Raw genomic sequence first — 13,434 nt, 5'->3', positions numbered from 1 at the left:
GGGTTTGAGCCCCACATTGGGCAAAAGACTGCTGCATTGCAGGGGGGTTGACTAAATGACCCTTCCAACTTTACACTTCTATGAATCTATGAACCTAAACCTCATTATTTCAGAGACCTGTGGGTGTGGGAGTGTGGGAACTCCTGGCAGACAGAAATTATTCACAGAAGTACTTAATTTATGAAGTTCATGGACACCTGATGTGCCAACGGCCATAACTTTATATAACTTTGAATCTATATTCGGTTAGGAGAGGTCTATGGCTGCTATTGGCTATGATGACTAACTGTTCACAGGCAGGATCCCTCTGGGTACCAATTTCCAGGAAGAGGGAGAAACATTCTTCATGCCCTCCCTAGAAGCATCTGGTTAGCCGCTGTAAAAAGCAGGCCTGCTAGAGCAGACCTAGGATTCGTGCACTTGCAGCTTTCTGTTTCCCATAGTGAGCAACCAGATACTTCTAGAGAGCAGAGAAGGGCATGAAAAAATCCTCTATCTTGTAATGGATAAAAGTATTTTTGCAAGAGAATCTGAACAATCTTGTCTATTACAAGCTACATGAATTCCTTTGTACAAGCTTCCAAGCAAACTGCTGTTGTACCTTTCACTATTTCTGATTATTCCAATTTCTTTTCTTGATACTTATTTATTACACTCTGTTATTCTGGACCGCATCCAACATAAGAGGGACTGTATGAAAAATTCCAGTACTTTAACTTAAATGACTGATCAGGCTGAGTCCTGGCCCCAAATGCTTCAACTGAACCTCCGGTTTTTGTGATTTGCATGGGACCAGCAGCTCACAATGCGGAACTGGGCGGAACTGGTGGACAACAGTTGCTCTGGCAGGTCACAAGTTGTGCATGTATTTTTGTGATGGCCAACGCCAGTGGTCTTCAACCAGTGTGCCATGCCACGCTGGGGTGCCCTGAATGTTGGTCAGGGGTACCACTGGCAACACCGGCTTCTGTCTCTCTTTCCTCCCTCCCTCCTCTGATGCCCCCTCACATCTCTGCCTCCCAAAGGTTTACATAGCTGTTTATTGCAGCAGCCCTGGCTATAAGCTCCGCAGGCGAAGGGTGCCTCTGGGAGGCCCCTCTATTTGGGAGGAAGGCAGCTCAGAGACCAGGGACAGCAGCAGCATCTGCCTGGAGGACTCCCAAGGAGAGGGGAGAGGGCAAGGAGGCTGAGGAAACACTCCACAAGGGAGGGTGTTTGAAAAAGGGTGAGAGACTCCCAGGCAGGCAAGGGGTGACCTAACTGGGCTCCTGAGTCCCACAGGGGTGACGCAGAGAAAATGTAGTTGGTTAAGGGAGCCGTGGACTCAAAAAGGTTGAAAACCTCTGGTCTAGGCAAATCCTAAATGACTAATTTCATTTGTAACAGTAAAAGGGATATAAAAATATCACTCCTCTACCACAAATATCAAAACAAACTTTTGTTTGAGGAATTACAAGATATAAAAGTTTCAGCCATGAGTAATCTACCTTACCTCTGTGTCTCTGTATCTGTCTTCATAATCAAGTCGATCCTTTTCCACAGCTGTCAGCTTGAGCTTCAAGTTGGAAACTTCTGCCATAAGGTCCAGCTTTTGAGTTTCGAGGGATGTTCTGCTTAAGAGCTCCTGATAAGAAGAGTTGATTCATTTGAGAGCTATTCGTTGGATTTTCATATCACCATAAACGTAGACCTCCAAGTTCAAAACAAGAAAAAAACCTATGGCAACAGCACACTCCTAAGTATATCTACTCAGAAGTCAGTCCTACTGAATTTAATGGGCTTACTGTCAGTTGTGTGGCATTAGGACTGCAGACCAAGCAAACCAAAATAGCTTCCTGAAAGGAAATTTAGTCAGTGACAACTATTCCTACGATGAGATTAGGAGTTTTTAGTTTACTGGCCAGTAAGCAAATGGGACATTGCTCCTATGCTAATCCTATGGGGATTTCAGCAGGTGCAACTGGTTAACTGTGGGTGTTGATGGATTTATTGCATTTTAACACATTTATTTTATTGATAATATTTAGAATTTTGAAGGGCAGTAGTGTTTTAAATAGACAAATAAATAAAATCATAGCCTGCAGGAATAAAAACTGCACTGGTAAAAATCCTTCTTCAGAACTTCTAAAGACACAGCATCCCACTTTGCATCTAGTCACAATGCAGGTCTAATGTGTGAGTGAATGCAGAGCCAGTGTGGAGTAATGGTTAAGAGTGGTGGACTCGTAATCTGGTGAATCGGGTTCGATTCCCCGCTCCTCCACATGCAGCTGCTGGGTGACCTTGGGCTAGTCACACTTGTCTGAAGTCTCTCAGCCCCACTCACCTCACAGAGTGTTTGTTGTGGGGGAGGAAGGGAAAGGAGATTGTTAGCTGCTTTGAGACTCCTTAGAGTAGTGATAAAGCGGGATATCAAATCCAAACTCTTCTTCTTCTCTTCTTCTTCTCATGTGGACCACTGGTATATTTTATACCATCAGTACACTTGCCATTTTATTCAAACTAGTTCACAATTTGAATAGTTTTAGGGCAGGAAAGCCCCATTTTCACTTCCTTTTACATTTTAAATAGACCCATTAACAAAAGCAACATAATTATTAATACTAAAATAGCTGCAAAAAAGCAACAAAGACTGCTAGAAAAACCAACTTTTTAAAAAATTGCTATTTCCATCAATACCTGCTGCAGCATTTCTTCTGTGGCATTCAGCTTCTCTCTGTGTTCGTCTAGGCAGAGCTCCAGATCTCTTATCTTTTCTCCTTGAGCATCCACCTGGTCAGTAAGGACACTCACCTGCACAAAAACAGGATACACAGATCTATCAATGCACCTCATTTCTAGGTAGGAGATTTCCATCTGGAGTTACATAACTAACTAACAAACAAAAAGATGATGATGGGTATGTTTTATATTATCCGAACAACCACCAACTACGATCAGGTCAGATCTACAAACCACTATTGATGAGACAAATCTAGAGGAATGGCAAAGGACAATCAGAGCACGTCAGGACTAAACTTTCCATCCACATACATAACCAGTTCCCTTAGGAGACATAATTTTCCTACAGACTTGAGTTAACTTGTTCTGATAAACTTAAGTCTAATATAGAAGTTCTTTTAACTTTTTACTTTCCTCTATGAGAACCGCCTATTTATTCTTGTTCTGTGCTTTCTGTTGTTTAAAGGTAAAGGGACCCCTGACCATTAGGTCCAGTCGTGGACGACTCTGGGGTTGTGGCGCTTTACATCTCGCTTTACTCATATTGCGTACAGATTCCGGGTCATGTGGCCACCATGACTAAGCCGCTTCTGGTGAATCAGAGCAGCGCATGGAAGCGCTGTTTACCTTCCCGCCAGAGCGGTACCTATTTATCTACTTGCACTTTGACGTGCTTTTGAACTGCTAGATTGGCAGGAGCAGGGACCGAGCAACGGGAGCTCACCCCGTCGCAGGGATTCAAACCGCCGACCTTCTGATGGGCAAGTCCTAGGCTCAGTGGTTTAGCCCACAGTGCCACCTGCATCCCTCCTTCTGTTGTTTAGCCAGTAGCTAATCTGCAAAAATAACCTATCCTTGTTTGCATTACTGCAAAGTTTATTTAGGAGGTTTTGGTGAGGAATGTTGTCAAAGGCTACGTGGAAGCCCAAATACGCAACATCTGATGGACTATCTCTTTTCAGATGCTTGTTGAGACTCTCGAATATAAACAAGGAGGGACTTCCTTTTGCAGAAGCTATGCTGATTTTTCCTCAGCAAGGCTTTTTCTTCTATGTAGTTAATATTTTTATCTTGAATAGTCCTTTCCACCAATAGTACTTTCCCCTAATAAAGCAGGTTTCATTTACTAAAGACAGAACAGGGGCACAAAAGTTACCACAGCAATTCTTACCATATAACTAAGAACGATTATATTCACCCTTCCAGCAAATTTCTCCATGAGGGTTAAGGGGGAGACAATACTTAATTCACAAACAAATATACCCTGCCACTGGAGGCTCCACTAAGAATACAGTTTGTAAACATTAAATGGACATGGGAACAGCATGCACAGTCATACTGACACATGGAAAATGTGTCATGATGAACTGCATCATCATCATCATCATTATTATTATTTCACTTTATCTTGCCCAGACAAAGCCAAAGCAGCTTACAAAGAAACAGACAGACAGACAAAAGCCCTATACAGATACATTCAAACAAGAGGGAAAAGAAATACAGTTGTACCTTGGTTTTCTAACAGCTTAGTTCACTAACTTTTTGGCTCCCAAACACTGCAAAACCAGAAGTGACTGTTCCGGTTTGCGAACTATTTTTGGAAGCCAAACATCTGACGGGGCTTCCTGCAGCCAATCAGAAGCCGTGCTTTGGTTTCTGAACGTTTTGGAAGTGGAATGGATTCCATTTGACTTCCAAGGTACGACTGTACATTAAAAACATCACACCCACTTTTAAAAGGCTACAGTTAGAGGCCAAAGGCCTGGTTGTAGAGGAAAGTTTTTGCCAGGTGCAAAAAGTTTTTGCCAGGTGTAATGAAGGCATCAGACAAGCTTCCTTGGCGTGGCTCCACAAGAAAAGGAGCCACCACAGAAAAGACCTGTTTCTGTGCTGTAACTCTCTTGACCTCTCGTGGACGAGGCACACGAAGAAGGCCCTCAGATGTTATGAGGAGAGGTAATCCTTTAGGTATTGTGGTTTAAGGCTTTTTAGCTCAAAACCAGCACTTTGAACTGGGCCTGCAAACTAACTGGCAACCAGTGCAGTTGGGCCAGGATCAGTGTTATATGCTCAAGCCGTCTTGCTTGTGAGCAACCTGGCCACCAATTTCTGTACCAGCTGAAGTTTCTGAACCATCTTCAGAGGCAGCCCTATGTATAACATGTTGCAGTGATCTAACCTCAAAGCATAAACAACAGAAGTGAAGCTCTCTTTGGCAGATAAGGTTGCAGCTGGGCCACCAGGCGGAGTTGATGGCAGCTGAGAAATGTGGTTTTTTCCCCTCAAGGAAAATTCCCTTTCTTCTTCCTTTCAAGAACATTTTCTCTATGCCTTGATCCCTGCACATCTGATACAATTTTAAGAAGGGCAAGATATAAACTTGACTGTGAACCCACAGTCAAGAGTGATCAAATGGACATCAAATGCTCTATTCTTCATAGAAACAAAGAAGGAACAAACTTGGAAAAGAACTTACTTGAAGTACAAGAGATTCCTTGTCATTTTCCAAACGTGCAAGCCGCTCTTGATACACATCTCCATTTGTGGATATATGTCCGTTGGTCTGGAAAACAAAATAAGGGACACACTGGTCTGCTGTTAAGACTGTTCCATCAGAATGACTCAAATTATAGAACTAAGTAAAATTCCAGATGAGTGCAACAAATGCTTCAGGATGCAGCACCAATGCTACACACACACACACACTGCATTATCCTATGTGAAAAGGAGCATCCAAAGGCTGATAATGCCATACCCACAAACATTTCAATGATCTAAAAAGCAACAGGGTGATTATGTCATGCCCCTAAATCAAAAACTAAGAGGAAGCTAAATGCTGGATGACACATTTTAAAAAACAAAACATAGGCCAATGCTATCACATGCTTCCCAACGAACTAGAAATAATTAGTGTGAGAATAGCCCTAGACAGTAGAGTTTTTGTACGTTACCTATTCAAATTTATTCTTCCATTGAGCTAAAGATACGAATACACGATTCTCCCCCCAGTTTTATTTCCATCTATCCAGAGTGTGTGAATTGAGATTTGCAGTTGAGCAGGTTCCAGACTGGGTCTCCCTAGTCTGGTGAAGAAACATTGCCAAAATTCACAATTAGTTGGGTTGGCACCTGAATCTGTCCAGCTCGTAATGAGTTACTAGGAGATGGGAGTCTTGATTCATGGAAGACCGATAAAAGATACTGTACTGCGAAGGTTACATCCCCATCTTATGCACAGGCTTGGATCAGTTGGAACCCTTGCCTGAGAAGTGTGCTATGAAGATAGTCTGCTCACACAAGAGCAGGATCCTACATATGATTCTGAAAATTAGAAATTTCAGCCTGAATCTTAAGAAATTTAACCATTTGTGGTTAAATAATACATTTTCCTTGTTGAACGGGAATGGAATTTTATTCACCGTGAAGCACATTTTTATATGTACAAGCAACATCTAAGTGCAAGTGAGGTCATTTCCTAGTCTTTGAAACGCTGAAATATAATGAGCGAGACTGGGGAGGCCTGAAGCAATAAATATATAATTCAGCACCAGAAGGTTGGAGGGGATCTTGAAAATGAGAAGTGAGAAACTCGCCTCCTATGACCCAAATTCATTTCTTGCACATTCAGCATTTCCAAAAATGGCTGCAAGGCAAAGAAATGCAGCTGAGCAGCAAGACAAAATAGAATAATAATAATAATAATTTAAAAACTTCTGAAGCAAATCAAATTGATACAAACAAACAAAGGCTGCCCGAAGGCATGACAGGGGAAAATATTGTTAAATTGATAATCATCATACTGTGTTTTTTGCTCTGCAGCTCAATGCTCTACATCTCTTGTGTGAAGTTCAATCTAGGTATTTTATTGCTAAACCACACTTAAATTCACACTAAACTGGATTAAAAGCAAATTTAAGTCCAGGCTGAACTGCCCCTACAAGCCTGGTAAACTCCTCAAATTTTATTTCTCCCATTTTTACAATAAAGGAAACCTGTGAAAGAAAAAAAATAACCAGTGTGTGATCTCCCCTATCCCATGGGCCCTTCCTTTTAAATGGTTTATCTGTATCAACCATGGTATATCAATGCACTCTACATAATTGCATGCATGTTTGCATCCTATAAGCTTCACATCCTATAAGTTTGAGGAGCTTCTGAGCTGCGGTTGCACAGACACCTGTCTTCCAGCAGATGGCATCTTAAGGCTAATGAAAAGCAAATCTATTAAGTATTTGCAAGATTCCACTTTGAAAAAGCACCCTTCATGTTCATTGCCACTCAGGATTTGTTCCATATTTGCAAGGAATCCATATTTCAGTGTAGCAGAACCCAGAACTCCCTGTCCACTGGCATTAGGCAGGCACCTTGGCTCTACTGTTTTTGGTGCCTGCAATAATGTTGGAACTGAACTAAAGCCGAGGCTGGGAAAGGAAGACGATTCTCAATAACAAGTTGTCCTTACCAAGGGGAAGAGGAGGCTGACATGCTCTGCAAAGGACTTGGTTTGCCCTCAGAGGAGCATGAGCTGTAAAAATAGTTACAGGTCTCACAAATCGTGCAGCAAGCTGTCTTAGTCCGGGGGGGGGGGGGGCGGGATCCAAGCAGCAACAGCAGTGTATTATATTTGGGTGCTTCCAGACTCTTGTTAATTTCAAGTGGGATTCAATCACATGCTAGAAAATTCAGGGCTACAGGAGATGGGTCATGCGCAACAAACTCACTTCCCCCAAAGACTGCATTTTGCCATGAGGAAAGTGATGGGGAAATGGGGGTGGAAAGTTTTGGATAACGCTGCAAACCAGTCGGGATGAATGCTCAATAAAAGGTCATCTGGGGAAATGCCCTTTATTAGGGCCAAACAGAAGAGTCACAAAGTAGGAAGCAAGCTTTTTTGCAATCTCTGGAAGTTGTCTTCAGTCTGGATGTTAAATAACTTGAAAAGCAAAGGGAAGGAAGAGTAAAATACCTTACTTGGCCTGCCCAAATGCCCAAGTCTGTTGTTTGTGATAGTCTTAAAGTGGAATGGAGGAGGGAGGGAGGAGTTTTGCAGATATAGTCAGATTAGACCATGCCTGCTGCAACAATCTCCAGTCCCAGCAAGGCATACTGGGGCAGAGAAACAATGGCGACTTCCCTTTCAAACTAGAATGTGGTGTATCTAACATTTATGGACGGTGCATTTTTTAAGCGCTTCAGAGAATTTCCACACTCTGTCATCAAGGGCTTAGGGAGGAATATCTCTATTCACTAGGTAACACACACTACTCACTTTTGGCTTTTATTGACTTTAAATGATGCAACTTAACTTCTAACCTAGCTTATTTCTCATAAATATTGGAACATCAAACCAGCCCTTCAACAAAACAAAACAAAAAAACCCCACTGTTTTTATTGATCCTAGTTGCATCAGTTTATTGCTCAATCATTAAATGACCACCACTATGTTCAAATAGGCACCAAATAATTAACTACCTTTCATAATTGTGCTAAATGCTTAGAACTGCCTAGTCATATATACCATATTTTTCTGTGTATAAGACGCCCCCATGTATAAGACGCCCCCTATTTTGGTGGACTCCAAATTAAGAAAACACCCCTCAGCACTACCCATGTATAAGACGAGCCCCAATTTTAAACCCTTTTTTTAAAAAAAAGAAAAAAGAAAACCTCATCTTATACATGGAAAAATACGGTATTTTTTGTTGTTGAATTACATTCCCATTGTTTCTTTGCCCTTATTTAACACTAACTATGTCACTAGTACTAGGAATGGTCTCACTGTATCTTGCACACTGTTGCTCCATTATGAAACAAACAGGTTCCTCTTCTCAACAAATTTATTCTCCAGCTGCTCTTCTTCTTCAGTTAACTTAATATAAGCTATTTCCCAGATTCTTTTTAAACAAGCTACTATTGTAGGAGGTTCTAGCTTTTTTCCATTTTTGGCAAATGGCCATTCAAGTATCTGTTGGCAGATTCTTTGCCATTTCTAGATCTTGGTCTTTTAAGATAGCCAAATAATGCAATTAAAGGACCTTCTGGTAGTTAACATCCAATTTTGTTATTATTACACTGTGAGTTATTCACCATATTTCACAAAGACCAACCTCTTCCAGAAGAAGATCCTCCCAACCCAAAATGTCAAGTTTCTTACAAATTAAAACCCACAAAGATTCAGTACAGCACTGCTATGTAAAAACACTGTCATGCTCAACGTGAGCTGGGATCTTAAGGTACAATATAAAATTTAGAGTAATAAGAACAGCCACAAGGCAGATTGAATCAATTGAACCAAGACTGGCGCATGAATTCTTAAAAATATCCAGCAGTTCTACCAGGAGTCTGGGCTTTGCTAGGGTTGCCATATTCCAAAGAGCAATAAGAGGACACATTTGTAGGTGGGCCAGGAAAGAGCGGGGGAGGAAGAAAAACAGTAGTAATAGTTTCTGTGCAGGTGTATTGAAATATTTAAATGACATATTGAAAATGAAAATGAAAATGACATACCCTCTAGCATTTTGAGAGGGAAATTCAAGGCACCTCCCCATCCCGTATCTCCATCGCTCACCCCCTCCTGCCCTGCCCTCAGTGGCAAAGCTTCATGCTCTGGCACCGGGGGGGGGGCGGAGAGCAGGCGGGGTGGGGGTGGCGCACGTCCTGGGGGCAGGGCACCCAGCATGAGTGGGGGGCAGCCGCGATGGAACCCTGCCGGGATTGCGCTGCGGGACGCTTCCCCCGCACTCCTCTTCCTCCGCCAGTGCCTCCCCTCTCTTACCTTCCATTTTACTTTGTTTAGCGAGCAGCCATTAAACACATAAAAACAACAACAATCATACTGCTAATAATCGTGGTTTACATTTCTACTCCATTTCTACCCCCTTTATTACACGAATTTGTAAAGCCTTGTCAAGAAATCTGGATGTTCTAACGGATATATGCCTCTCTACAAGAGACTCGGCCTCCTGCTCTCGAGACGCTGTGTCTCCAGACAGAGGCGCTGCCAGGCCCAGCGCAGCCCCCGAAAGGCCATGGCAGGCCTGGCAGCCACTGGAACCACCACAAAGCCTGGAGCAGCCCTGGGAGGCTGCATGAGGCCTCACCACTGCAAGTCCCAGAGCAGCCTTGGTAATAATGGTAGAGAAAATAAAAAGCCGGACGTTCTGCAAAATATTAAAAATCAGCCTGGATGGTGATTTTACCTTTGCAAAAGAGGACAAGTCTGGGAAAATCTGGACATTAGGCAACCCTAGCTTCAGACCTTCAAATCAGAAAAATTGGGAAAAGGCATGTGGCATTGTTTTTCAAAACAGGGATGAAGACAAAAATAAAGTACATATAATGTATTCTGTATCATTGTGAAAGGAACACAGAAAGGAAGAAACCTGATGAAACAGCCTAAGGGAATCAAGCAAAAATGCAGCGTGGCAACGTGGGTCTTTGATATGCATTTAGCAGCACTGCAGTATTTGACAATCATTAAGCAGTGCACATTAAGATCAAACACAGAAGCGGTGCACATACATACCCACATTGTATGACTACATACATTGTATTTGCCAATAATCCATGCAAATGCCTTACCATTTGGCTCTGCAACCATTCCATCAAAATCTCTGCTGTCGAATCTGGGACTTGACACCGCAATCCTTCTTTTTCATCCGCTTCCATCATCTCTAGTAAGCCACGCAAATCCTCCACGAGATGCAGCGCTCGCAGGCTCCCCATGAATGGAGAAGTCGGGGACTGGCAGTCAAATATGCCATTTGAATATTCCAGAGCCTTGGAACCTAGACAGCACAAATATTTAAACACTTGACTACAGCACATGTGCATGTGTGGGGCAGAGGAGAGGGAAACAGAGTCAAAATAATGAAATAGCTGCTACAAAAATGGAGGTTAAAAATCAACCCAAATTGGCGAGCATATTGCCTGATGAAAGGTGTGACCAATGTTGTAGTGACATGAAGAAAATATTCAGCTGTTTATTTATGTATTTCTGAACTTTGTATACTACGTTTCTTCCAAGGTCTTAAGGAAGAATATAGGTTATCCCATTTTTTCCCTCTTCACCCTTTATGAGCAGGGTTGAGGGAATGTAACTCGCTCAAAAGTTACCTTGAGCACTTCAAGGCTTCGTCAGGATTCAAACCCAGGTTTTTCAGGTATCTCTGCTGCAATACATGAGTTCTGTGTCCTGTGTACTACCGTTGATTTATACAAGCTTGCAGTTTTGAATAATTACACATTAAACCCTACAAACCAGATTATGTGGGTGACTAATTTACAGTATACAAATGAATTATGACAGTTTACTGCATAGTGGTGTAGACAGGTCTGCCTAAACCTGAAGTCACCTTGTAAAGTGTTATGAAAATTGCTCTTATGCTATATACCCAATCCAGGCCTCTGGTCTTGCTGCTTGCAGGGCAGCCTTTGCAACATATATGGTTTAATTAATGCCTCAATAGCAGCCATTAACTGAGCTTTAACACTACAGTCACACAGAAGACATCAGCTGTGACCTCAACAATTCTGAAGAACAGAATTTTTGAGGCATCACAGTATGTTGTGTGGATGCAAGGGAATCCTTTAACTATTAGTGCTAGGGGAGAGAAGACAGTGGAAAGCTGTGAACTGTGCTTTAGGCAGCAAAGGCTACAGCTTTTGCAGGGAGCGAAGTTTGAGCATCTGTGCTCCGAAGTCTGATGCCCAGGAAGCAAGAGAAGAGAGCAAGCCCAGGTGACTACACATGGAACAATTTCTGCGTGAAGGCCAGCTTTAAATTGCCACAGGCCTCTTTGCAGCAAGCTGTTTGTGTGGACCACAGACCTCCAAAAACACAGGCTTCTGCACTCATTTTTTGGTGCCAGTTGAAAACCCATCTCTTCCCTCCAGCCAGGATTAACACAGTAAAACGGGTTAAGCATTTCAAATTTGAAATGAATTTACTCTTTAATTGACTGGTTTTGCCTAGTTTTTCATTTGAATGTGCCCTAATCCATAATTGCTTACAATGAAAGGGAAGATATAAATCTTACAAAGAAAGTATTTATCTTTCTATCATATTTATATCCTGCCCTAAGTAACTCTCATGGGGCATCTGTTCGGAAAGTGAGGCTGAAAGATATAATGAAGATCCAAGGTCACACAATGACTTCCATGACTGAGTGGGAATCTGAACCAAGGTCTCTTCTGTCCAAGTTCAGGCCATCTACTTCACTAGCATATATGCATGCCAATAACTAAGAGGAGGTGTTGAACTTCTTTTGAAAGTGCACTGAGCTGTCTTTCAACGATCCTCTGCTCTGGCTCCTCACCATATTAACCCGTGTATAAAATGACCCCCAATTTATCACTAAATTTTTATAAAGGAAAATGGTTGTCTTATACATGGCAAAATACGGTATTTAGAGGAAGAGCACAGGTTATTCTTTCTCATTTTGTGGATTTTATTTATTGCAACATCTCATGAGGTGCTATATTATGCAAGGTGCATCCACCTTGCTGGTTCAGGCCTCGGTCCAACGGGGTCCAGAAAAACAAGAGTCAGGGGCCTCTGGGAAGCTCGCATGATAGCAACATACCTTCCCTGTCCTCTCTCACATCTGCAGTTCAGGGGTAATAATAGTAAATAATAATAATCTGCTCCTGAACACAGAAGCTCTGTTTTACTATCAAGGCTGATAGGATTAGACAAATTCACAGGAGCTAAGCCTCCCTCCCAAAAAATTAAATAAATAAGTACCATTATTTTCCCATGTATAAGACTATGTTTTTTTCCTTAAAAAAAAATCTCAAAAATTAGGAGGCGTCTTATACTCTGGGCCATCTCCCCCATTTTCTTAAATCTGAGTCCCCAAAAATAGGGGGCGTCTTATACATGGGTGCGTCTTATAGATGGATAAATACAGTAATAAAGCCACATAAGTTTGAGTATTGATATAAGTTAATATTTTTCAAGTACTTCACTGACAAAATGTAGTCCTTTTTCTACACCATAGTGTTGATAATTTGGATATTTTATTCATATTCCTTTGATTGCCTTATCAAGGTCAGTCTGGAGACAATAACCTTTAAGGAAACGCAAATGCAACTGTAAGTAGAAATATGCTATATTCACATCTGTTGGACACATGTATTTATGATGCAAATCCTTAGAAAATCTATATGACTGAAGTGAGATGGATGGGAGGAAATAATATGCTATTATCCATTTCAGAAAGTATTTTGCAAGGGAAATAACATCACTAAACTGGAAACTCGGCACCTTCATGTCTTCTGCACCCACTCAGAATACTTTTCTAGTTTAAACAGCTGTTTGCACAGCTTGGCTTGGCATGAAATCAAACCAAAATGCTAGTGTGCCTGGCCGGAAGATCCCTTCCCCTGGGGATATATTTCAGAACTGAGTAAGAGAGACAGTGCACTTGAGACCTAGTTCTCACAAATAGCTGATGAGGTGATCCAACTGTTATTGGGCTGTGCTACTTTAGATGGGGGGGGTGTGGACCATCGATGGGAACATGCCCAAAACCCTAGTACATAAAGGTAATGCAGGCCTACCCTTCTTATATGCTGATTTGTTGTGAGTGGGTAATGTTTATCTCCATGAAAAAGCTGTTCAACAGTGCAATTCCCCCACCTGCCATCTCTGCCATAGTCCAGGCACAATTTTACCACTTCATCCCCTTTTCTGTGCTAACATAATCCAGG

The 13,434-nt window shown here is 42.0% G+C and overlaps 2 protein-coding genes across 51 annotated transcripts in view; one reads left to right on the top strand and one right to left on the bottom strand.

The window, feature by feature from the left end:
- Positions 1-13,434, bottom strand: part of PPFIBP1 (PPFIA binding protein 1) — a 116,673-nt gene that overhangs the window by 36,218 nt on the left and 67,021 nt on the right. For all 50 annotated transcript variants that reach the window (XR_014539383.1, XR_014539384.1, XM_083575016.1 and 47 more), the window contains 4 exons: positions 10,303-10,508; positions 5,198-5,284; positions 2,680-2,793; positions 1,493-1,624 (listed from right to left, as the gene is read on the bottom strand). Coding sequence is in view for 48 of the 50 variants with exons in the window: in XM_083575016.1 (XP_083431142.1) it covers positions 1,493-1,624; positions 2,680-2,793; positions 5,198-5,284; positions 10,303-10,508 (539 nt within the window). In the remaining 2 variants the exon portion in view is untranslated. The remainder of the gene's footprint in view (positions 1-1,492; positions 1,625-2,679; positions 2,794-5,197; positions 5,285-10,302; positions 10,509-13,434) is intronic.
- Positions 10,673-13,434, top strand: part of LOC310744243 (uncharacterized protein) — a 40,489-nt gene continuing 37,727 nt past the window's right edge. Inside the window, exons 1-2 of the mRNA XM_083575403.1 lie at positions 10,673-11,639; positions 12,773-12,816. Of these exons, the coding sequence (XP_083431529.1) occupies positions 11,427-11,639; positions 12,773-12,816 (257 nt within the window). The 5' untranslated portion in view covers positions 10,673-11,426. The remainder of the gene's footprint in view (positions 11,640-12,772; positions 12,817-13,434) is intronic.

This window comes from Podarcis filfolensis, assembly GCF_964270895.1.
Source record: "Podarcis filfolensis genome assembly, chromosome: 10".
NCBI lineage: Eukaryota > Metazoa > Chordata > Lepidosauria > Squamata > Lacertidae > Podarcis > Podarcis filfolensis.
The sequence above is the reverse complement of the archived record's forward strand: the minus strand, read 5'-3'. Positions and strand labels throughout refer to the sequence as shown.